Source organism: Lissotriton helveticus, chromosome 11 (genome assembly GCF_964261635.1).
Source record: "Lissotriton helveticus chromosome 11, aLisHel1.1, whole genome shotgun sequence".
In the NCBI taxonomy this organism is placed as follows: domain Eukaryota; kingdom Metazoa; phylum Chordata; class Amphibia; order Caudata; family Salamandridae; genus Lissotriton; species Lissotriton helveticus.
Genome location: NC_136072.1, coordinates 46510906 through 46536829, shown reverse-complemented (window position 1 = coordinate 46536829; position 25924 = coordinate 46510906). Strand labels below are relative to the sequence as shown.

The 25924-nt window shown below is 46.3% G+C and overlaps 1 protein-coding gene and 2 non-coding genes across 3 annotated transcripts; all 3 read left to right on the top strand.

Moving 5' to 3' along the window:
* Window positions 1-5102: 5102 nt before the first annotated feature.
* Window positions 5103-18276, top strand: NCL (nucleolin). Its single transcript, XM_078668097.1, has 15 exons — window positions 5103-5491; window positions 6820-6933; window positions 7021-7231; window positions 7761-7910; window positions 8258-8422; window positions 8508-8600; window positions 8925-9051; window positions 9134-9270; window positions 12825-12951; window positions 13051-13181; window positions 13688-13808; window positions 16563-16696; window positions 16989-17115; window positions 17256-17539; window positions 17804-18276. The coding sequence occupies exons 1-15, from the start codon at window positions 5474-5476 to the stop codon at window positions 17875-17877; spliced, it is 2013 nt and encodes a 670-aa protein (XP_078524223.1). The 5' UTR covers window positions 5103-5473; the 3' UTR covers window positions 17878-18276.
* LOC144793267 (small nucleolar RNA SNORD82) lies at window positions 7960-8027 on the top strand. The gene has a single exon (XR_013602864.1). It is a non-coding gene; the product is annotated as a small nucleolar RNA SNORD82 (small nucleolar RNA).
* LOC144793268 (small nucleolar RNA SNORD82) lies at window positions 8720-8783 on the top strand. The gene has a single exon (XR_013602865.1). It is a non-coding gene; the product is annotated as a small nucleolar RNA SNORD82 (small nucleolar RNA).
* Window positions 18277-25924: the final 7648 nt, after the last annotated feature.

Here is a 25924-nt window from a genome sequence, read left to right as displayed (position 1 = left end):
TGGTCTTGACGGAAGAGTGGAATATTACTAAGAAGACGTCCTGCATGAGGAGACCCTCATACAGGAATATGTAGTTAGCATTTTGGGTTACAAAAGAAGAAAAGATTGGGAATCAGTAGAATATCTTTCCTTGTCTGAGAAAGATGATTCCCTGGTAGGAATACGAGGCAAGAGATTGAAATAGACCAAACATGTTGAAGAGAGGAAAGGATGGTCTGAATCCCATCAGGAAAAGAGGTGTCTTTAACTGCACGCAAACAATGGGTGTCCTAAGCGGCACACAGAGAAATGGTGTCCATCGGGACAAACAAGATGATGGAAACAGTAGAGTAATTGAGAGCCCAACCCCAGGAAATGAGAAAGAATGGGATGAGTATATATTTGATTTGCAGAATTAGGAGTTGGATAATGAATTTGAGAGTTTTGAGGACGTTTCTTCTGTGGAGGTGTTAAGGGATCCTCTAGGTGAGATCACCCTTTAGCATAAGACAGATTGGTGGCCGATGGAACATATGGGTAAGTTCATGAAAAAGTGGATAGATAAGCCTTTGGACAGAGAGGTGAGAGGTGTTAAGGACAGAATTCTCTAGGCCACCTATTGAGGAGTAAGTGTGTATGACTCCAAATTTAGGGGCTGATTACGATGGCAGACGGACTAGGTCCGCCCGCCATCATAACGGTGTTTGGGACCGCCCGCCAGACATGTGGCAGTCCCACCACTGCGATTAGGATACACCCGCCAGTATGGCAGGCGCATCCTGGGCTTTTCACAATGTGGGCAGTGCTGCTGGCTGCAGCACTGCACGCACTGTGAAAAGTGTAGGCACAGCATTTCCCTGCACTACGTGGCAGGCAGCACGTGGTGCCTGCCACTTGGTGCATGGAAATGAGTACCCCTAGTGTAGCGACGCCCCCACACAAGGGGGTCCCGCAACGGTCCCCCAAACCCAATCCCTGCCAGCCTTTCCAGGGCGGCATCGCCACCATGGAAAGGCCTTGCTAAACCCACATCATGATCTGGTGGACGGTGCCTGCTAGGCACCGCCACCATTTAAGGGGCCCTGCATCGTCCGCCAGGCAATCGGTGTGATTGCCTTTGGCAGACAAGCGGCAGACAGACTTTGTGTCCACCGCGATACCCACCGCCATCCTAATTCGGCGGGGGGTAAATCACTATGTGATGGCAGGACTGCCACCGCCGCGCCGGCGGTTCTTCCGCCATCATAATGACCCCCTTAGATACAAAAGTAATTTGTTTCCTCTTCAGACTGGGTAGAGACCCAAGAAAAAGTTTAGAACGGTTGCTTAAAATATGCCAGGATAAAATACTGGACGTGTTGGTTCCAGTGGTGAGGATTACGAATATAGTGGAGGCCCATATAAATGAGACCCCACTTGATGTTGAGCTGGTCAGGGGTTGGAGCCAGAAAGCAGTGGTGTTGTTAGGGAATGCTAAGGCAGATCTGCTGTCAGAAGGGAGATGATCCTGAAGGCTTACTTTTTGTTTTTTGGTGAAGGGCTTGTAAAGAGCGTAGGAAAACATGTGGCAACGTTCACATGTGATAAGGTGCAGACTAATATACGGAAAGTGTTTGGTAATGGAGTGTTTGGAAGGGCTAATAGAAGCGGGCCCACTGCTAGCCGGGACATACAGAGGACCCAGTATTGTATTCAATTCAGAGGAAGAGAATTTCAGAGCTCAACTTCCTTCTTTTCCAAGTAGTGGAAGAGTGGGAAGATCACGAAGAGGAATGTTTTTTCAGGCACAAGGTCAAAGTTACAGGAATCAAGGTGAGTAGAGATTATTTCTGGTTCTTCCCAAGAAAAAGTAGGGGGTCATATAAGAGAGTTTAAAAGAGAATCAGAGAAGTTAACCCAGGATCGATGGATTTTAGAAACAGTACAGGGTTACGGTATACAGTTCAGAAGTATTCCTCTTCAAGGGAAAGAGCCAAGAGAGTTGGCAGAGGACGAGGAATTAAAGAAAGTTGTGGACGTAAAGATAGAGTCTATGTTGCAAAAAGGTGTAGTGAAACGCCAAGAGGAAACAGAAAAGTGGTTGTAAACACTATGCCCCCACATGCATCATTGTAGGATTTTGCATTTCCTAAATTGCGAAAATTAAGGAATCGCAATTTAGGAAATGCAAAATCCTATGCATCAAGAAATCCTAAATTTTTTTAGGATTTCTTAATTTTCGGAATTTGCGATTCCTTAATTGCGAATCGCAATTAAGGAATGGCATTACATTGATTCCTATGGGCCTAGAGGCCCATAGGAATCAATGCAGTTTTGCATATTTATTTTTTTGAACTCGCAATTTGTTGATGCATTGCAAGGGTGCAGAGGGGTGTCCAAAGGACCCCCCCCCCTGCACCCCTGAAATGTATTTTAAAGTGCATGTTTCACACACACATGTCCTAAGGACATGTGTGTTTGTAACATGAAAGTTAAAAAAATGCATTTTTTTGCTTTTTTTAAAGATTTTCGCAAATTAACACGAGGGTCAACCTCGTGTTAATTTGCACTTCCTATTTCAAAATTCGCATTTTTAAAAAAATTGATGCATTGCATTTAAGGAATCGCACAAATGCGATTCCTTAAATGCATTCGCATTTTTAAGAAATGCAAAAAAAAGTGAATTTTGAAAAATAGTTTAATGCATCCCAAAAACGTATTTAGGAAGCGCAAACGGCCGAATTTACTGATTCGCACCATTTGCACTTCCTAAATAGGTTGATGCATGGGCCCGCATATTTTTTGTCAAAAACAAAAGACAAAGATTGGAGATCAGCGATCGATTTCAGGGAGCTAAACAAATAATTGGTGTAAAGGCACTTTAAAATTGAGGGAATCCATTGTCTGAGGGATTTTTTGTAGGAGAACAATTGATTGGTGAAACTAGATTTGAAGGATGGGTACACGATTTCTATGGACAAAGAGTCCGAGATATTTACAATTCCGATGGGAGGGTCAATTATATCAATTTCAGTGCCTTCGCTTTGGTATCTTATCAGCACCATGGTGCTTTACGAATGTCATGAGGGTAGTGATAGCTTAATTTCGAGAGAGTACGATTGTGGATTTGGACGACATTTTGATAATGTCTCAGACCATTGATGAATTGAGAAAAGATTTGAAGGATGTGATAGGGCTGTTGGAATCTTTGTTTCATAATAAGCAGGAAAAAGTCCTTATTGGAGTCAACCCGAGAGTTGGAGTTCTTAGGATTCTTAGGAGACACAAAGAAGTTGATTCTTCAGCTTCCAGAGAGGAAGAGAAGATTATAAGAAGGAAATTACTCGGGTATTAAAAAGGGAGTTTATATTGGTGCTAAGGCAATTCCCGCTGGGTGCTGAAAAGCTTTGAAACCCATTGTTCATGACAAGGTCAGCTCGTCATTAGCACAGCTCCAGTGTGCCTCATGACGAGCTGACCTTGTCATGAGCATGGAAGGGGTTAAGAAATCTGGCTTGAGTGATAGGATTATCTTTCTGCACAGCTGAGAATGAACACCTTTTAACGTGTACAATTGTGTCAATGGGCAGAGGCCACTAACACGATTGTACTTTTGTTTCCTTAATCCCTAATGCAGCAGGAGGAAGCAGGCAGCTATTATGGCTCGACTGCGTCATGTAGTGGTGTGTGTACGTACAGTCAATAAGATGGAATTTTTTTTAAGGTCTGACGGAGGACTTTTTTTTGCGGCCAAAGAGATGAATATTGCAGTTATTGCGCTCCTCTGCTGATTTCGCAAAGCAAGAAATGCTGGAGGTCTGTGTAAACAGAAAACCACTAACTTAAAATTAAAAATTGTACAGTATTGGATTCACTGAAATCAAACATGAAGTTGTATTTCCTCTCCTCTGTTCTAAACCAGGATGTGCAATGAGAAGGCTGTTTTTTCAGTGGCTAGACCAATAGAACGCAACCCTGTTTCTCAACTCTGATAGCCTGTTACCAATTTATCAGGGTGAAGGGGTTTTCACAAAACTGAAAGTGTGCTGGTATGACTGAGGGATGAGAAGTCGGGTGATGGCTGAGAAGTAGGGATGATGGATGAGACGTAGGGACGATGGATACTATTTACGGATGATGGATGAGACGTAGGAGTGAAAAGTATGGATTATGGATGAGAAGAAGTAATGATGGATAAGAAATACAAATATGAAGTAGGGGTGAAAGTTGAGACATAGGGATGAAGGGTGAGAAGTAGGGGTGATGACAGACTTGCGTAGGGTGAGAAGTAGGGATCATGGGTGAGAAGTAGGGACGATGGATGAGATTTAGGGATGATGGATGGAAAGTATGGATTTTGGATGAGGAGTAGGGATGGGCAGTGAGGAATTCCTAAAAATGTATGCTGTAGGCATGGGCTCCTTCTGTTCATTCTGCCTTTCCATACCTCTCCAATGCAAATTTACCCATACACAAAAAATACAACTGCATAGTCAACACATGAAATACACATGCAAAAACGAACTCACCAATATATGTTGATACAATCGGTTATGTGTACAAAAATATGTATGCCAAAAAGGATGAAACTGATGCCCACAAGTACAAACAGTCGTAGGAAATGAATGCATACATAAAAGCATGGGGTTAAACTACAAAGTCCTACCAGAAATAATACAGCATTAAGATGTTTATTTGTTTCTGTCACAGAAAAAGAACACAAACACCAAAGTCCCACTATGCAATTTCTAGCGATACAATACTAAACGACAAAATAGGAATAACAGCGTTAACAACCAGGCCCAAGCCTTTGGCAATGCTTCGCTTTGGACAACAGGCTGCCTCTCAAACGGGAGTTAACATGGGCTGAGAATAGCACAGGGGCACTCTTCGTCAACACACGCTCTCCATATAGAGGGAATGGGGGCGGGGAGGGGGTGTTTCGCCCAACTCGTCCACACATGTGGGACCCTGGGAGCCGCCATCATCCGAGCGTACACCAAAGCAGTCTGCAGACAAACACAAAATGGAACACAAACAAGAACTCGCTCTCCATTGGCTGCGGCGAAACCTACTCGCGTCCGATTCGCGGAGATGATCTTCCCCATCAGAGACTCCCGATTGGACACAAGTTTTTACACAACGCAAAGACGGCCTCGGCGGTTGGTCGCAGGACTATGGACATTCGAGGACAGACGCTAGGACCGCCCCTCCTCTTGGTAGGAAGTGGGCGGCACTAGGAAGAAGCACCCCACCCCATTGGTGGAAGGAAGGGAAGTGGGCAGGTCCGCGCCCGACGGCGCGCTGCCATTGGCCCTTCGCCGTGACGCGTCGCACCCTCTGGTTTTTAGCCTCTTGGAGGGTGAGGGAGGTCCTCGCCCGCACTCCCGTCCCTTCTCTCTTTAGCTCCGCGCGCTCTCGCACATCAGACGCTGCAGAGCACAGGCCGCACGTGCAGCTCCACCAGCACCCTGACCCCACGACACCCGGGAACCCGCGGCTACCCAACGCCATCATGGTGAAGCTAGCAAAGGTGAGCGGCGGCGGCGCGCGCTGAGAGCGGGGTTAATTCGAGGTTACTCCTGAGAAAAGTCCTGCTTCCTCCCGGGCGGCCTATTATCCAGGCCCCGGCGGTGGGGGTTGAGGGTGGGCATGTATAATCGGTATTATCATCCTGATGGGGGGGGGGGGGGGGAGAATCCGTTACGGCTGTTCGAGCTGACTTGGGGAGGAGAGATTATTTACTATACTGGAGGCAGCTGTGAGGGCACTAAAGCTGGTAAACGAGGGGCCTCGATCAGATCGGCGGCCTGTTGAATCCATTTGGTTTCTCGGCCTCCCCTTTCCTCCAGGCGTGGCGCCGTGCCGCCGTGGGCCTCCCCTTTCCTCCAGGCGCGGCGCTGTGGGTCTCTCGGCCTCCCGTAGCGTGGCCGTAGGCCCGCGCTGGGGGTAGTAGGCCTCCGGCTGCAGGCCGCTCTTCTGCCGCCTCTTTTCCCCCAATCCGTTCCCGCGCTTGGCCGTCGCCGTTAGAGCGGATTGTGACGTACTTGCGCCGCGGCGGGCGCGCGCCCGTGCGCGAGACACCCTAGGCCCCTGGCTCGCCACGCGCCGCGAACACCGTGGCCGGCTACGCGTCGTGCCGACGTCACGCGCACTCCGGCCCAAGTAGTGAAGAAGAGGGGTTTCCCGGCCGCGCTCGCGCGGCGGTGGCAGCTGTCGCCCGGCGCGTGAGCACGTGGCCCGAGTTGTGCGTATTTGCACGTGCCTGGCTGCCCCACGTATTTTGATGTCAATGTTGTTTTATTGACTTTGCTGTGCGTTGTTTGCTGCATTTTTTTTTTACGTCTAGGAAACTAAGTGCATGTTCTGTGGATCGGAAAAAATGACTTTAAATTAGGCTGGATTCTGTAGTAAATATAACCCTAAGTTGGTGCAGATCGCGGTAGCGGGGCCAGGTTAAAAAATGACTTTCAATTATGTTGGATTCTGTAGTAAATATAACCCTAAGTTGGTGCAGATCGCGGTAGCAGGGCCAGGTTTAAAAATGACTTTAAATTATGTTGGATTCTGTAGTAAATATAACCCTAAGTTGGTGCAGATCGCGGTAGCGGTGCCAGGTTAAAAAATGACTTTCAATTATGTTGGATTCTGTAGTAAATATAACCCTAAGTTGGTGCAGATCGCGGTAGCAGGGCCAGGTTAAAAAATGACTTTCAATTATGTTGGATTCTGTAGTAAATATAACCCTAAGTTGGTGCAGATCGCGGTAGCAGGGCCAGGTTCGGGATTGCAAAGTTGACTAATGCAGTTATATTTATATGATTTCTAAATAGTTTGATAACTTTTTAATTACCCTTTTAGGGAGCTCAAAAACAAGGCAAGCCGAAGAAGCTCGCCCCTCCTCCGCCCAAGGATGTCGACGACAGTGATGAAGAGGAGGACTCTGAAGAGGACGATGACAGTGAGGAGGAAGAGGTACATCTTGGGCCCTGATTGAAGATTGTCTTGGGATTGCTATTAGGAGGGTGTGTGGCACCGACTAACGTCTTGGTTTATCTGCAGGAGGTTCCTCAGAAGAAAGCTGTGACCCCAGCCAAGGCCTCCGCCACTCCAGGCAAGAAGGCTGCGACGCCAGGGAAGAAGGCAGCCACCCCTGCGAAGCCGGTGATCACCCCCGGGAAGAAGGCCGCAGGGGCCAAGAACGGCAAGAAGGCCCAGAAGGAAGAGAGCGAGGACGATGACGACGACGAGGAGGAGGATGACGATGAGTCTGGTAAGGCTTTTTGGGTTCACGGATGCCCAGGGGTGGAGGCAGCGTGGGTTCACGGAGGCCCAGGGGTGAGGGCAGCGTGGGTTCACGGATGCCCAAGGGGTGAGGGCAGCGTGGGTTCACTGATGCCCAAGGGGTGAGGGCAGCGTGGTTCACTGATGCCCACGGGGTAGAGGCAGCATGTTTCAGGGGTGGAGGGGCGGGCTCTGTCTCCGCGTGTGAGTATTGACAACCGATGGCGACCTGGTGGGCATATGAAGTTAACGGGACACAGATCCTGGAGTACTCCTTAGCCAGGTAGTCGTGTGTGGTATTGGCCCGTGACGCGTGCGTGGCAGCTCTTGGGGTGATCCTAGATTGTCTGAAACTATAGTTGTGTATGTGCTGCAGGGCTTTTCTTGCCGATGGTGCACAGTCCCGGACTTGGGACTGTTTGTACGGCTCTCTATTTTCAACCGGGGCTTTTGTGGAAGTGGCCTAGCCGGTGATCTTGCATATGGGTGTTGAGTCTTGTCTGTCTCTCCCCTCTCAGAATCCGAAGAGGAAACTCCTCCTCCCAAAAAACCCGCTCCTAAGAAGCCTGAGGCCCCAAAGGCTGAGAAGCAGTCCGCAAAGAAAAAGGCAGCCAAAAAAGAAGAATCTGAGGAAGAGGATGACGACGAGGAGGATGACGACGATGAAGGTATGCCATTTTTTAAAACTAAATGTTAAGCAGAGCCGTACTTAGTTTTGGCACAAATGATGAACACCTAGGGACTTAATGCTGAATCCCTGATGCGTTTTATCTTTTCTGATGTGCTTTCTACTGGGCGTGTGTGGAAGTGAGGTGTTCTGCACTCCTGCAAAGCCCGTGCCCGATCATTGTAACATGGGCTTATCTAGCCCATGTTACAAGAGCTGCTTCGTCGATTGCCTTTTGCCCAGCAATGGTCTAGTGATGCGCGGTTCATTAAGTGAATATGAACAAACTAGGATTGCTGCTGTTTACTCTTACCTTCCTTAAATAGTCCTACTTTTTTTCCTTTAAAGAGTCTGACGAGGCCATGGATACTACCCCGCCTCCCCCCAAGGCCAAGGCTGCCACGCCAGCGAAGGCAGCTGCTGCCACAACAGAGTCCTCTGATGAGGAGGAGGGTGATGATGATGATGACGAGGAGGACGACGACGAGGAGGAAGATGACGACGAAGAGAAAAGTATGTTGAATCTCGTTTAGAGATTACCCATAAAGGTGCAAGGTTTGTACGACCAAGTAAATAATCAAAGTTTGTTTCCTTCAAGAAACCGTGAAGGAGTCTGGCAAGCGGAAGAAGGAGGTTCCCAAGGCGAAAAGCGCTCCGGAAGCAAAAAAGCAGAAGACGGAAGGAACTGAAAGTGAGTCCCTGCTTAAGGAATGCTGAGGCATTAGCCTCTTGGATTTGAATGGGGGACATTGTGCTCCCCCTTAGGGGGGGTTTGGAGCACCGTAGAGTGCGGCCTTGACAGTTGATCTCAGCACATGTGATGAACACTATGGGACTTAATCCTGAATTCTGATGCCACTGTTAACTGATGTGCTGTGTTCAACTATTGGCCGCACTGGACATGTTGTAGTCGTGCTCATTGCTCTGAAGTTGGGGCTCTGATATAACTAGCACATTCTCATCCAGTTGGTGTTCTTGAAGTGTTAACCCTTTTTGTTTTATTTAAATCTTTCAGCTGGTTTCTCCCTCTATCTTGGTAACTTGAACCCGGAGAAGGACTTTGATGAGCTGAAGGAGGCCATCAGACAATTTTTCGCCAAAAAGAACCTGACTGTTTCTGATGTGCGAATTGGTGGCTCAAAGTAAGTTTGTTCGACACCTCGACTGTTTATGAAGTGCAGTAAAAATGTCAAAAGCGATCTAAATAAACTATGTCCATTTCAGGAAATTTGGATATGTAGATTTTTCCACTGAGGAAGATTTGGAGAAGGCGGTTAATTTCAATGGTAAAAAAATTCTAGGCCTGGAGACTAAGATGGAGCGAGCTAGAACCAAGGAAGGCAACCTTGAAAGCAAGAAGGGTAAGCTTAGTGTGATGAGGATGATACTGTTGTGCTGGAGAAATTTTTAAATGGATCTAGGTCCCGAAATTGTACTAAATGTTACCCAATTTGCTACATTGCGTTCTGTGGGATTCTGTATTTGCTGTCACTGTATTGGAATTTCATTTATATCGCTTACTTGCCCACCTGAGGCGGTGTCAAAGAAATTTTTGGCAAGTACTGTGCTTCTCCAGAACCCCAAAGAAATTAGTGGGGGGTTAGTATAGTGAAATAGGAGCTGTGGGCATGAGTGTTCATTCAATTGAGAAGGATAATGTGAGAAACAAGAGTAAGAGCCTAGAAAGTGTTTATTGGGAGATCTTAGTAAGATGAAGTTTAGGGTGAGTAGAAGAGATTAAGGGCAGAATCTCTAGACCTGGATAAGGGAGGTTGTAGTTGTAAAATAAGCCGATGGGTGATCCATGGAGGAGGAAAGTCTAGAAAGGGTAATTTAGAGATCCTAGTAGTAGAATGAGATTTGGGATGAGTCAGTGGAGGTAAAGTATTTATTGAAGGTAAAGGGTGGTGCATTAGAGACAACATGGCTACATGAATTGCAAAGACTTGGATAGGCGAAACCTATTGGTTGTGCCAATACTTGTTTTAATTTAACTGTACAGTACCATTGAAGTATACAAGGCAGCTGCCCATTTAGCTTCTCTAACTTGTTAAGGACAGCCAGCAGTGGGTTATTCACTGCCCGCTCGTCCATTTTAATTCGTGTTAAGGTTTTTCAAATGAGGTGGGAAAGAGGGCTGAGCCAGTGAGTTTATGAAGAAGTTAGCGCCTCTGCTTAGGACCCTGGAGTAAAGGTGGTATGATAACGTGAGAAGATGGTGACCCAGCTCTTTTCGAAGGATGAAACACTAAGACAGCCTCATAGTTCAAATGTCCATTCATTAACCTTTCATATAAAGCAGGTGGTGGAAACTAGACTTCGAATGGCTCAAACCAGGGACCGGAAACAGCAGGGGGGGTGGAAAGCACAGTGGTCCAAAGAATTCCAAATGTACCAAATGATGGTGTTTGCTACATGTTGGAAAGTGCGTTATTGGTAGGGGCAAAAATAAGTCTGCCACTGGCAATAACGGCACCTCACATGGTATGACTGATCATAGGTCTTAGAAACGTATTCCTCAGCTCAACCCTTGGTAGCTTGGCTGCGAGCAGACCAGCTTAGCTTCAAAGACTGGTATGTAAATCATAAAGGTAATATTTTTAAATGACTCCAAAATTAAAAATCCACTGTAGGAACCAGAGATTAATTTTTAAAGATTGGTCACTTTCTAGTGCTTAGAAACCTGCAGTGCCCCTTTTAGTCATTTCGTTTTCTGACAGGGACACACCTTGGACCTGTTGTGGAGAATTTTCTCAACACTGTGTTGTGCTGCCTTCACCAGCAGGCAGGGTCCAGTTAGAACTCCCTGAAGTTCTGTTTGCGGGTCCGAAAGTATCCAACACACATTCCAAGGTTCTGAAATCTCCAAGAGGGTCCTTTAAAGTGTGAATTCAACAATCTACTTGAATACAACCCATACAAATCCACCGGTACTCCGAACTGGGCATGCTTTGTGGGGATGTCCAGGGGAGCTCTGTTAACCTGTAGCTTGCAGGGAGTCCACTCTAGTCCTTTTGAGGCAGGTTTAACCCACAGGGCTGCAGTTTCCAATGTTGCAGAAAGTCATTGCCTTTGGAAATGCACTTCAAAATCTTCAGCGCAGACAGGCCCTTTTGATTCTCTTCGGTTTAAAGCAGATCTGGAGGCCTCGGACACTTATGCTAAGTTCTCTGGGTCATGCAGGAGGTCACTTCTGACCAATGGGAGCATGGTAACTCAAAATTATGACCTCATCCTGTAGTGCCATTTTGTCCCAGAGTGCATCAAATCTTCCAAATCTGTAATTGCTGATTTCCAGCAAGGAGGTAAAAGCAGGCTAAACACCTAGGATGGCTGATTTCCATACTCCTCTTCCCCCCCCCCCCCCCCTTCCTACCTGCACACGCCTTCCCTAATTTCCCTAATCCTTGGTCTGGTGGGGGTCAAAAGTGTAGATTGGAAACTGGCCATCCCTCTGCATTTGAAGACCATGGTTTACGACTCCCCCCCCATGGGCTCTAGCACCTGTTCAAGGCAGGTTAATCCACTTACCTCTGACCATCAGCAGGCTGAATTTGGACTTGCAAAGTCAACAACTTGTTGGTACACTTTAGGAGCAATTCAACAATATATCGTTAGATTTATTACTACCATTCTGGGAAGTCTTTGAATGGCCATTCTAGTCCTATCAATAACTTCCTACCATGTAAACCTATGTAACAAGGGATTTAAAATGGGAAAAATTGCTATGGGGATACATCGAATTACACTAAATACCCATGCCTCAGCCTACCTGAAACTAGCCATTCCACAAAATTAAGGCTACAGAGCACTGGAGCACGTTTCTGCTCTGAAAGGCTTACACTGAAGGCACTCTGGTATAGCTACAAATGGTGACCATCCTAATCCGATCGCACAATTCAACTCCATTTGAGGTGAATGCTACTTCAATTATCTGCTACTGCCATGTTAAATATTGATTAGCAGTATAGGAACGTGACACCTTTTTAAGAACTAACAAGGCACCATATACTTGCATCAACCCTAGTCATCATTGAGGCCCATATTGCTGGGACTGGACGACACGCTGGAGATGAGGCAGGGACTGGGACTGTGCTGGATGCAGTGGAGAGTACTTGCAGGAGAATGCTCTCGCTCCTGGTTTGAGTAGCTTTCATGGTACCGATGGGTCCAGCTTGGAGTGGGTAGCCCGACACCTTCTGATAGCTCCCCAGTACCCCGGGATTGGCTCACAGAATGGTACTCTGTGAATAAAGCGGCACAGCTCCAGCCTCTTCCGATTGCAGCAAGCTTAACCAAGGGCTGTCCAGTCTTGCAAACTCGCACAGTTACAACCTGTGAACACTTTGCAAAGCTCATTAATCTATCTTTGCAAGTAGGGTTTTTGCAGATAGATGGAATACCATTTTTCAGTCTATATGCATTTTTTTTTAACTGTGGATAAAAACTGAAATTAGGTTGTTTTCGGGAGCTTTCAAATGCTGTCAGTCATGATTACCAGGCCAAAATCTGAGCTGTGACGACTAATGGGATTAAAACTGACATTTTAGTAATGAGGCAGAGATGGCCACATGGTTAACACAAGTGCATGTTTTCGTGTAATTTTATTAACTTATCCGTGGGTGTTCATATCGTTGAAACCTTTTGGTCTAATATGAATGCACCCCGTTATAAGTGGATATATACTAGTTGCTGCTACTTTTTTTTTTTTTTCTTTTTTTTTTTTCTTCTTCTCACCAAGCCCAAAAGAAATGGGTAAATACAGAAAAATTAGCAAAAATACCGATGGACATGTAAAATATTACACAGGAAGCACTCCTTTTAATAGCGTCAGTGAACGAAACTACTAAGTGGAACTCTTGACCTTTGCTTTACTATTGAAAATTACATCTAGGTGACTTGATTTGTCTTACAGAAAGGAGTGCGCGCACAGTATTTGTGAAAAACTTGCCTTATTCCACAACCACTGAAGATCTGCAAGAGATTTTTGACAATGCTGTAGACATCAGGCTTCCTTTGGGCCACGATGGCAGTAGTAGGGGGTAAGGTTCTTTTTTTTTTTTTTTTTTTTTTTTTTTCTCTCCTTTTTGACTTCTCACGTGTTTGACAGTTGACCTGTAATCTTGCTTTTATCTTTGCAGAATTGCCTACATAGAATTCAAAACTGAAGCGGAGGCAGATAAAGTTATTGAGGAGAAGCAAGGGACTGAAGTTGATGGACGATCGATTCTTTTAGACTACACAGGAGAGAAGAGTGCGAAGCGAGGGAGTGGTATGTACTGTCTGATATGCTATTGCATGAGTAACGATTGGAGCCAATTTAGTGTTTTTTAGTCCATGAGCAATGCAAAAGCAAACTACGTGCCGTAAACATGAGATTTTGTTCCTCACCACGGGCTCCCAAAAACATGTCAGTTTGTTTACACGAGAGGATCATCCATGAGGGCAGGAAGAATTGGGAGGTAAATATTATTTATAGGGCGGTCCTGAAAACCTCTAATTAGGATCCCTCATAAGGTCCTGTTGGGGTGGAATTCATTGGCTGGCTGGTCAAATTATTTTATTCTTGAATCTTCCTCAATAAATGGAGTTTCTAACAATCAAATGGACTCCAATCATATATTCAGATTGTGTTGGTTGCAGAGTTAATTTGTGAATTATAGGGTGCTTTCTGAGTACCCCAATGTAGAGCTCCAGCCTGGTCATACCCACTGTCCTGCACATGTCCTCTCGGTATGGCCTTCGTGTTTGGTTCACTCGTCAATGCTGTCTCCTTAGATTCCAAGACTTTGCTTGTGAATAACCTCTCGTACAACGCCACTGAGTCTTCCCTTCAAGACGTGTTTGAGAAGGCCGTGTCTATTCGGATCCCACAGAACAACCAAGGCAGGCCGAAAGGGTGAGTAGGGACTTATGGGCACCTTACTGCGGGAGAGGGGATAAACAGGCAAGATTACCTGTTGGGATTTGAACTGTGGCTTACTGTGGTCTTGTTTGCTATTGGATGTGGGGGGAGGGTTTTTGGCGAGTGTGATCAGTAAGGTGGCCACAGGGTTCAGTCCAGGGGTGTGGAATTTAATTAAATACCTACTTGTCCGTGGGGCAGGTTGCGTCAAATCTACTTGTCCTGTAACAAATTCCACTGGCCCCTTATGTGCCATGTGTACAATGACAAATTAGGGCAGCAATCTCATTATATAGGGGCTCTGATCTATATAGCCTCTCTGATTATGCCAGGGCTCATAGCATAGTAGTGGTTGGAGGGAAAGTGCACTTGCAAAAAAGATTTTCGCATTAGCAAATTTACACCTGCATATTTGTTCATGCTAAAGTGCAGTTCACATTTTTCTAGGAGTACCATTTCTCGTCCTACTTATATACATTCTTGTCATCATGAAAGCTTAATGCAAGCACATATACCATGAGTGCACTTTTGAGACTTTCCTTAATAATTAGACCCCTAATTTGGTCTGACCATGACCTTTTGCGTTTATAAAATTTGGTCTCGCAAGGAGTATACCGGCACACAATGTAGTTTTGTTCAGTGCCAGTATTTACTGTGGCAGTGTGCTTTTTGAGACCAAAAACTATTTTTGCTTTTGACAATATTTGTTAGTGGTGAGGGCCCGACAGCTACCATGCCAAAACCAAAAAGCTGACCACTAATTTCACACCTACTGGCTCTGCCAATGCTTGTTTATTTGTGTTCCCATTATCCCATTGAAACTGGTTATACTGATATTCAATTATGAATATTTTTGGGAAATACTAGCATGCACCAGCACGTTACTAAATGATGCTGCAAATAAATGGTACCTGAGAATTTACAGTAGTTTAGCAACAGGTTTTTTCTTGCTTTCATTAACATTTTTTTTTAAGCAAAGAATCCATCTCACTTTCAACTTTTTGTAAATATTTGAATCTGAGCATTCAGGGAGAATTATACATAGCCTCCTATAAGCTTTGAAAACGTGTACACATTTTTATACTGGAACCGCTCAGTAGTGCAGTTGTAGCTTATAGCATTTATTTGGAGCACTCACACTAATAATAAAGGCTTTCAATTAATAAACCATATATACAATTTTGAACACCATTAACAGATGGACAAAAATGTTCCCTTTACTGCAGACCGTGCTCTTCTTGATCCATAATATGGCAGGGGCGGCTGGTGACATTTGAAAGTGGTGGGGGCGTAAACTAATTTGCATATTGCACCGCAGCGAGTGAGCGAGCCCGAACCACCTTGCATCCATCCATACATCATTCATTCATGCATCCACCCATCCATCCACCCACCCTGCATCCATACATCATTCATGCATCCACCCATCCATCCTGCATCCATCATTCATTCATGCATCCACCCACTCATCCATCCTGCATCCATCATTCATGCATCCACCCATCCACCCACCCTGCATCCATCCGTCATTCATCTACCCATCCTGCATCCATCATTCATTCATGCATCCACCCACCCATCCATCCTGCATCCATCCATCCATCATTCATTCATTCATGCATCCATCCACCCACCCATCCATCATCCATCATTCATCCACCCTGCATCCATTCCTGCATCCATTCATGCATCCACCCATCCATCCTGCATCCATCATTCATGCACCCATCCACCCATCCTGCATCCATCATTCGTTCATGCATCCATCCACCCATCCATTCATCCACCCATCATTCATCCTGTATCCATTCATGCATCCACTCACCCATCCTGCATCCATCATTCATGTATTTTTATGACCATATAACTTGCACACAGCTTGTCAGTCTTCAATACCAGTCTCGAACCTTGTACTCCAGCACCAATGATACATGATTAATATTAATTGTTTTTAACACATGTATTTATTCGACACCAATTTCACACCTTAGTCTGAACATCATTTTTATTTGTTTTTTAAAATATCTATTTAACACCAAAGTAAGTCATGTATACATTTTTATGGTTCGATAAGAGGCTCGAACCTGGTTTCCCAGCACCAAAGTCGGCCACGCTATCGTCAGGGGTTATGTACCCGGGCTATGTAGTGACCAGCCAATCCTGGCGCTGTATGGAGCGCCAGGATTGGCTGGGGGGGCACCATGACTCCTCGCCCTGTGTAACCCCGGGGGCTGCGGCCAGCCCCCTGGTCCTCTCTCTAAGGGGGGGAATTCCCTGGAAACGATCTGCGCATGCGCGGGCATGAGTGTGCCCGAAAATACATTTGCGCAGCTGCAGCAGGCCCATTCTCCCCCCCTAACCCCCCCCCCCACTCCGGGAAAGTCGGGTGTCTCCCGGTTTCCCGGCCGGCAGATAGCGCGATTTTTTTAAATATTTGTATTTAGCTTCTAGTGACGACGCGGTGGGTCCATGGGGCGTGGGGCTACGCCCCTACGCACCCAATGGACGCACCCTTTGGCTGCCAGTTTGCAGTACCATATTAAATATGGTACTGCAAACTGGCAGCCAAAGGGTTTGTGCTGTAGGGGGTTGGGCCTACTTGTTCCAAGGAAACAATACACAAACTTGTTGCCCTTGACCCCAAACAGTATGGCCTGGGCTCCGGGCTATAGGAGCTCCACATCCCTGTTAGGGGAACCATAATACCCATTGCTGAGGTCCTTGAGCTTCTCGTTGTTCTTTTTGCAGTTTTGCCTTCGTGGAGTTTTCGACGCCTGAAGATGCAAAGGAGGCGCTGGACACCCACAATAATACCGAGGTCGATGGACGGTCCATCCGCCTCGAGATGCAGAACTCGCAGGGTGGAAATACCCGAGGAGGCGGTATGTGCTTCGGCCACTAAATATGCGGTCAGGGTTATCTTCTCTAAAAGACTAATTGAAATGTTAGTCGCACACCCCCTTCTACCGAGACGATAACCTGCAGTGTTCTGGTAGTTAGGTGTAAGAGTATGTGTCGGATCTCGGCTAAGTCAGTGCATTAAACTATTTTTTTAAGTGACTAGCAATCGCAACAAAAACTGGTTGTAGTATCTCCACAGTCTGTTAATAAAGAGAATTTCATTTTTGGTTAAGCCCTATGTGTGAACCACTTCTTTGTGTTTTTTCCCCTCAGGCCAAACAAAAACCCTGTTTGTCAAAGGCCTCTCTGAGGACACGACCGAAGAGAGCTTAAAAGAAGCCTTCGACGGAGCCGTGGGGTCCAGGATAGCCACAGACCGGGACTCGGGGGCGTCCAAGGGGTATGTTTGAGTCCCTGGGCTCGGAAACGTTACATTACCTGTGTCAGCAGGATGCTGTGGGATGTTGGCTAACATGGGTTTGTGAAAATGCGTGTGGTGTAAGATTCTGCGGTCTGGCTAACGCTGATCTCTCGCCCCAGCTTCGGGTTCGTGGACTTCTCCACCGTGGAGGACGCCAAAGCGGCGAAGGCCGCCATGGAGGACGGGGAGATCGACGGCAGCCGAGTGACGCTGGACTTCGCCAAGCCCAAGGGTGAAGGCGGACGAGGCGGCGGCTTTGGCCGAGGCGGCGGCGGCAGAGGCTTCGGTGGCGGAAGAGGACGGGGTGGCGGCGGCTATGGAGGTGGCTTCGGAGGCGGCTACGGTGGCCGAGGCGGTGGAGGAAGAGGAGGCGGTGGCAGAGGCGGCCGAGGAGGATTTGGAGGTAAGAACCGTACACCTGTCACATGTTTTGGTTTTTTGGGGACTTGTCGATCAATCTGAATATGCTAATATGAAAACATATCATGTTCATAAGGTATTGACTTGTTCATACCTATCTGGTTTTAGCTGGATGGCCTAGATCTTATCCTTCGAGCTTTTTCTTACTGTTCGCTATATAGTTATCACTATAACTCAACGCATTTATCACCCAGTTATCTAATCTGGTTCTTGCTGAATATGCTAATCTGCCCTGTTCATGTTGCAGGTAGAGGAGGCGGTGGCGGCGGCGGAGGATTCAGAGGTGGAAACCGAGGAAAGCGAACCAAGTTTGACGATTAAAGCATCTTGCCCCCTCCCCGGTGCACAAGGACTCTGGTTAGGATGGGGTGTGAACCCCCCTTGGCCACGCGTTGACAGAGCCTTCTGTAAGGACATTCCAGTGTGAAGAGCAGTCCTGTCTGTGGCCGTCTGGATCCAGCAAAGCATAAGGATGGCGCCTGTCGGCTGTTTTTCTGCCGGACTATTCCTAGAGACTTTTTTTTTTAAGAGTAACGAGTGATGGATGTGGGAAGCGACATTTGTCTAAATTGTCACAAATTTATAATGTTTTATCCAGTGTACAAAAACAATCGTGTTTTCCTATCAACTTATGTAGTATTTTTGCTGTAAAAAATGCAGAAATGTTTATGGTTTATGCTTCTCCGACTTCGTGGTTCAGATTAAATGGTCTGGACAGAATAACTGAGCTGGTGCCGTTTTCTGGGAACGCTGAGATGTCTTGGGGGGGGGGTCCTGTGATGGGGCCTCGAGGAGCTGCTGAAACCGTGCAGCCTCTGTGGTACTTGGAAAGGCCCTGCCATTGCTTGCAGCGGGACTCAATCCTTGTTAGGCGTCTACACCATCATGTAGGGTCTGACTAGTACCGGTTACTATCTCTAGTTGTGTGCAACGTTTCAGTGCTAACTAGGGGCGCCGGCTCTTGTCTGCATGGGTAGCGCACTCTACACAGTTCCGAAGGGTGTGGACTTTGCCTTTGTTGTTCAGATGGGGTTGGTTTGCTTATGTCATGCTTTCCCTAAAATGGCGGCTTTGAGCTCCACTGCTAATCATCCAGCTAGCTAAAGTTTATGGTCCTGAGCAGGTATACTTATTGGGGAGGAAGTAGTTAAAAGATGTTTGTGTAAACCAGAGGTCTTCAAACTGAGGGGCGGACCTTAAGTGGTGGGGGGCTCAGACACGGACCTGCAGAATCTCCACTGATGGAAAGACAGCTCTGTCCCTAACGTCTTTTGTCACCTTGCTGGGGGGGGGGCTCCAAATAACCCTTGACCTCTCCTAGTTAGTCACACCTAATAGTTTTCCACTTTTAAGACCAGACTGCCCATAGCATATTGGCAACATTTTCCTTGATTGCCTTCATGTTCCATTATCCCATTTAAAAATGCAATGTTCAAATCCTGTGCTAGCTAGCTGCATGTGGCTGATACATTTAGTTATTGCCGTTTCTGTTTATTGCTGTGGGTTAGTACACTACTGGGTGATAAACGTGACCTATGGCCTTTTTGCCTAATGCCAGTGTCCAGCCGTGTGCAAGAATGAATGTGCAACCTGTATGAATGAGTTATGGCATTAGTCTGGCCAGGAGGATTATATATTGCAATTGTTTTACTGCCTGTGGCTAGCAGTCTTCCTTTGGGATCCTATGTTAGCTATTGCGATAAGTCGTGTGCTCTAAATGGAACCTATCCATGCATTAACTTTACTTTGTACGTGGTAGATTCAATTCAATGTTTATTTTTATATAGTGATGAGCTGTAAGCGGTGGTGTACGTGAATTCTATTAATAGATGAGCAACAGGTTATAAGAGAATTGGTTGTGATCTTTGAAACTAGGTATGGGCAGTATGCAGAAATGCAGTACAGGGTTAATGCAAACCAGCTTGTGGGAGGGAGGGGGAATTCTGAAGATGCAGGGGTTACCTTGCAACAAAGAGGCAGCAGTTTGCAGCTTAAATCTTTCACAGGAATTGTGGCAGGGGAGCAATACATTATGCAGCCAGGTTGACTAAAATTTTCAGCTAGTAAAGCCAAATTAAACCGCACATTGTAACTATGTCCAAGATTTCATCTTAGTACCAGTTTAGCAACCTAATGCAGGAGTAAATGACAGGTTAACCTCTGCAAAGGGCCCTCCACGCGCCGTCACATTTTTAGTAACTTGATCCGTTTGAGCTAGAAACATTTGTTAAATCTGCATATTCTGGACTAGTGCAAATCCATAATTGAGCAAAAATGGCCTCAGTCGCATAATGCATGGCCCTGATATGTCAAACTTGACGAGATTACAAAATAAAGCTTTTTGAGGTGAGTGCTGCATTGGATGCTTTTGATAAGCATTATTGTCAGATAGCATAGCCCCCGAGAGACTGCAGCTGACCATCCTTCAGCAAAGACCAGATCAGCTCAAGGGCCTAAAGTGTAAAGCAATGCCAGGACTGGTATACTGAACTATCAGAAGCTTTAGGGCGTGCCCAGCCAGCAGTATCCTACTGATCATAGCAAAGTGAGTATAAGGAGAGATTCTTCATATGCTGCAGCATTTGTTTTCTGAAGCTCGCCCTTAGTGTTCTAAGGACAAAGGGGGACCTAGATGGAGGTGTGTGAATGTTCAGATGTATCTGGCTACGCCGTGTCTGTTGGCATCCTCTGAAGGTGTTGTTTTCAAGTCTTGAGCAGCTGGCTGTTAGAGTAATGTCGCACCACAGGTCAGGTGTCATGCGGACATTTGCTTTGAAAGTTGAGACATGTAGTAGAGTTCTGGCTTCAGTACCACCGCTTGACAGGAGGATGGCATTCATAGTCTGCTCTGGATGACACGTGGAGACTTACAATAAGGTGTGTAGGTCTGTTCTGGATAATTGCGAACAAGTCACAACTGGGGCAGTTATGCTCATTGGTGTATATGCACAGTGCAAAAATTGGGCATTAGGAATTTTTGCTGGCATGCAGTTTGTCAACTTTATCGATTGAATGGGGGGGGGGGGGTTGGGTATTTGCTGTCAGGACTATTTAATGTAAGATGTTTTAGCATCTGTCTTCTAAGACCCCTTCCCTTCTTTGGATGACTGCTGTAAAGCTTCACACTGGTTAGCCCGGTTTAATTTTTGAGAGGTGGTCATGTGTCCCACAAGAACTGCTGTCTGAGGCCTGATCTTAAAACCTGTCTCGAGTCAAAGCTGTATGCAGGTTGGGTACACCTATAAATGTTGTATTAGGCTAGTCTTAAGTTGTGCTTCCTACTGCCACTGTTCTGCTTGAACTATGAAAGCCAAGTCCTGTTCTCGTTGTTGTAATGCCTGTATCCTTCTGCTATCTTTTGGCAAACACCCAAAGTAGTTCTGCAATCCGAGAGCCAGCTCTGCTGTGACACGTGCAGCTTTACACCCCAGTGATGGCTATGGTCTAATGGTAGTGTGAAGCCCTACACTGGAGTCCACTGTGGGAACCACATATTAATACCAACTCTGACTTTGCCTGCTCTAGGTAAGTATTAATGAGAAGTTTGTTTTGACTGGGAGTTCAGAGTTCTGTATCGATTTATAGTTTCTTGTTTATTAGACCGAAGTCCTCTGTTTGGGAGTAGTTTATGGTACACCAGGTATGCTCAGTGCCTTATTAGTATGACATGGATTGCATATTTGGGGCTCTGGTCGGTAAAAGTTCAGCTTTCGGTTAAAGATCTGCATCCTTGTAAAACCATCATGTGCAAAATAACACATCTGGCAGTGGTTAAGCTCATAACATTGCAATGAGTGACCCATGTAGGTAAGGGGTGCTATAACTGAAATATATCGATTCCAGTATCGAGCATTGCCTTCCCTAGAGGAGCTAAAATCAGTCTCCAGTCCAGATTATCGACCATGGCCAAATGGAATCCAGTATGGTAAAATAGGCTGGATGCAAGCAAGCGAACATGGACACCATTATGAGAATAAGACTGCTAGGCCACCATCTGAAAAACTGTCTCAAGAACAGCTCTTTTTCTGTACCCCAGAAGGCCAACAGAAGATAGGCAGGTCAGAACACATGGAGGCAAACAAACTGGAAACCGAAAAGTCTTTGAACCGCAGCTGGTGCACTGTACCAAAATTTGCCCGCGATAATAGTGTGAAGGACCTTTGTGTCCGCCCTAGACACCATTTGGCATAACAGGCAGTCATTATGGTTAACTTGTGCAGTAGGCTCTTAGTACATTGTATAGCCGAAACAAGTTACTGTTAGGCCCCGTCATATCAGAATTAAGACCTCCACCCAATTCTGGCCCAGGCACAACTGAGTGCTCCCAATACTCCTGTAAAGGACTGGTCTCGCACACGGATGTTACAACATGTTCTGTTCAAAGGTGACTGTTCTTGCAGTCGGTAGATCGTTTGTTATTGGACATTGTCCATTTATGAGCCATTCTCTTGGTGGGTTGGGTGAATTCTAGTGCGTATGTAGGCGTTCCTTGGTTCTCACCAGTTGACCACCATTGACGGCAGAGGGTGGGAAGGAGTGCACTGCATCAGTCCAATTATGTGGTGACACTATTCTGTTATAGGGTGTCCAGGATGATCGCTAGAATCCTGAGACCAATTTCCAGGAATTACCATAGTTGGACTGTACCACATGATTTCAGGCAGACCACGCGGGATGTTGGCATTGCCACCACTTTGTTCTCGACTACTCTCCAATTCAGAGGTGTTCCACGCCAAGAGCCGGAAAAATTGCAGAGTCAGGATAGGAAGTTTAGTGGACAGTTAAGATGGTAAGGCTGTGAGAGGGAGGGGCAGAAGTGGGTGGGGTTGGAGGGGATGAGGGCGGAGGGTGGACAAGGGATGGGGAAGTGACGAGGAGGAAGGGCAAGTAAGGCTGATCAAGAGAGGGTGGATGCATCTAGGGTCGGACAGATTTGGCTGGTGGAGAAGAACAGATAAGGATTAGGGTCCCCAGTATTTATTGAGATGTAGTTTGAGTTCTTTTTTGAAGCTGAGTAGGAAGGGTTGCAGCGAAGGTCAATTGAAAGGGCATTCCAAATGCAAGGAGCGTTGCCGGAAAAGGATCGTGACTGAGTGGTTTTCTTTTTTAGAAGGGAAGGTGTTGGTACTTCTCAAGGAACGGGAGCAGCCGGCTTTAGTGAGTTTGTTAGCGAGGTCGGTCGGAGTGTTCTGATGGAGAATTTTGTGTGTAATGCAGGCTGTTTTGTAAGTGGACCTACCTTCAATGGGGAGCCATTTAAGGGTTTTAAGGGCAGTGGTCGAATCGCTTGCAGTCTGGTAAGCCTAGCTGCAAAGTAAAGCACAGATTTAAGAGGTGCTAGGTGGATCTCGGGAATTCCGGTGAGAATGGCATTGCCATAGTCGATGCGAGAGAACAAGGGATTGGACTGCTAGTTTGAAATCAGCAATGGGGATGAAGGGCTTACTTTTCTTAAGGTGGCAGAATTGTTGATGTGTACCTTGAAGGTTAGGGGGTTGTCAAGGGAGATCCCTAGTGATTTGACTGAGGAGGACAAAGATAAGGAGCAGTTGAGGGCATTGAGGTCTGGGATCCAATTCTGTATGGGGAGCTGGTTATTTTTAGGGGAAAAAAAGAATAATATCAGTTTTTTTAGGGTTGAGTTTGAGGTGGTTAATTTGGAACCAGGCTTGAATCTTGATGAGTGTTGTTGAGGAGAAGTATGTCAACATGAGTTTTAAGCTTATAATAGTGTTGGGTGTCATCGGCGTAGAGATGGTAGTTGATCCCGGCTTGTTTAAGAATGAGTGTGAGGGGTTCCATGAAAAGGTTAAAGAGAGGATGGATCCTTGTGGAACTCCTAAGGAGAAGGAGGTAGGGTTAGATAGGCAATTTTGGACTTTGATTTGTTAAGAACGGTGTTGTAGGTATGAGACGAACCATTTGTGTGTCGTACCATTCAGGCCGAATCGATCTCTAAGAACATTGAGTAGAGCAGAGTGGTTAACAGTATCAAATGCTGCAGAGAGATCAAGGAGGATCAGAAGGCTAGATTTGCCATGGTGGATGTCGTCAACAATGTTTAGCATGGCGGTTTCAGTGCTGCATCCTTTCCTAAAGCCAGATTGGAAGGGGTCTAGTAAGTTAGTGTTCAACGTGTCTATATAGTTGGAGAGGGACACATTTTTCCAGGGCTTTAGAGAGAAGGGGAAGGTTGGAGATGGGACGAAGGTTATTGAGGTCGTTTGGGTCTGCCAAAGGATTTTTGATAATGGGGGTGATTTGGCCAAGTTGCAAAGAAGTGGGGACACAGCCAGAGGCAAGGGAGCTGTTGATAATAGAGGTCCAGGAAGGGGTGATGTGTTTAAGGTTTTGGACAAGGTTGGAGGGAAGAGGGTCTTTGGTGTGGGAGGAAGGCTTGAGTTTGGTAATGAAAATGTTAAGACGTCTTTCAGTGACTGGCTGGAAGTTATGCCATGCAGCATTGTTTTTAGGAGGGGGATTAGGATGGTTGGAGTCCAGGAGATTGGAGGGTAAGGGGGGGGGGTCGAGGGAGAACAGAGTTGTGATGGGTAGTGGTGAGTGTAGGGGGAGTTGTGATGGAGGGGGGATATTAAGAGAGATGTTCGGAATGGCGGTAGGGATCACAGTAGAGAGGAAGGATTGCTCAATTTGTTTAATTTTGTCTGAAAAAAGAGCTATTTCTTCACATCTAGTCATCGAGGCCAGTGGGACCGGGGGAGCGGAAGCAGTTTGGTTGCGCACAATGTTGAATAGTTCTCTTGGCCTATTCTGTGCTCGATCTAGTTGTGTCCTGAAGAAGGAAGTTTTTTGACTAAAGATGTGTTTTTTGTAGGACGATCTAGCAAGTCTGAGGCGGGCCAGGTTAGGAGAGGGGTGCTGTCTCCATAATCTTTCCGTCAGTCTGAGTCTTTCATTATTTAGGTCTGTGTTAAACCATGATTTGGAGGGGATATTTCTGTTTTTTGAGTTTTAGAGGGGCTAGAAGGTCGAGGGCATCAGTGACTGCTTTGTTATATTGTTCGGTTAGTTCATTAGTGTTAAGGGAGGCAGGGGTGGATAGCGAGAAGTTGGGCATGAAGTTTGGATTTAAGTAAGTCGGGAGGGATATGACTGAGATTTCTGGTCAGTTTCATGGGTTTAATAGTTTTGGTAGAAAGGGGGGAGGTAGAGGTAGTTATGGAGAACAGGATAAGGTGATGGTCAGACCAGTCAATGGGAATGATATTAGATAGGAGGGCTAAATCCTTGCAGGTAAGGATAGTGTCAAGGGTGGCTCCTTTGGAATGGGTTGGTGACTGACAGATTTGTTTGAGGTCATTAATTTCAAGAAGGTTGGAGAGGAGGGAGATTGAGGGGTCTTTGGTATCATTCCAATGGAGGTTAAAGTCTCCCAGGAAGATGTTTTTAGATTTGGAAATTGAGGATTGGGTAAGGTTAGATAGCTCATCAATGAATGGGTAGTGATTTCCGGGCGGATTATATATATATATATTGTGAAGGCGGATGGGTTGGGAGCCCTGTATTTTGAGTTCAGCTACAAGGTATTCAAAGGAGGCATATTTGGCGTTATTGATAAGGGAGAGCTGTAGTTCGTCTTTGAAGATGATAGTTACACCACTGCCTTTTCGAATGGGTCTATCTTTCCTAATGATGGAGTAGCCCTCGGGTGAGAGTAGGTCTAGAATGCTTGTAGAGTGGTCATTAAGCCAGGATTCTGTAAGGAACGCGATGTCGATGGATTCGCTAAGGGTGGTTTCAGAGATTTCTAAGGCATGTCGGGCAGCTGAGCGACAGTTAACAAGCATGCAGGAGAGGGGTTTGGGAGAAGGGAGGGCATGGATGGAGGTGAGATGAGGAGGGGTCTAGGTGAGACAGGTGAGAGGGGAATACGACTAGTCCCCAAAATTATGGGGATGCTTGAGAAGGGGGGAGGCGTGTTCACGGTGGGTGAGTAGGGAGGGTATGAATTTAGTAGGTTGGAAATCTCCCAGTGGGAGAGGAGCGGAGTGGTCTCTGAGCCCTGCAAAGCAAGGGAGTGGTTTTCCACGGTTTGGAGGTTAATTTGACCAGGGCTAGCGGTGTTTCTACGGGGAGGGTGGTCGCTGGATTTGTGGTTGTAGAAATCGTTCCTAAGACGAGAGAGATCTCTGGTAAGAGTGGAGAGGTTATGTTCGATGTTGCGAAGGGAGTTTGAGATGAGAGTGAGGGGGGAAATTGGGTGTGGGGGGGAGGAGGACAAGGCGGGTTCGGAGTTAGCTGCAGAGGGTGATCTGTTCTGAGGAGGCAGTGAGCAGATGCAGGCAGGAGGCCTGTTCAAAGGAGGAGATGAGCTGATGCAGGCAGGAGAGCAGGAAGGGCTGTAGTT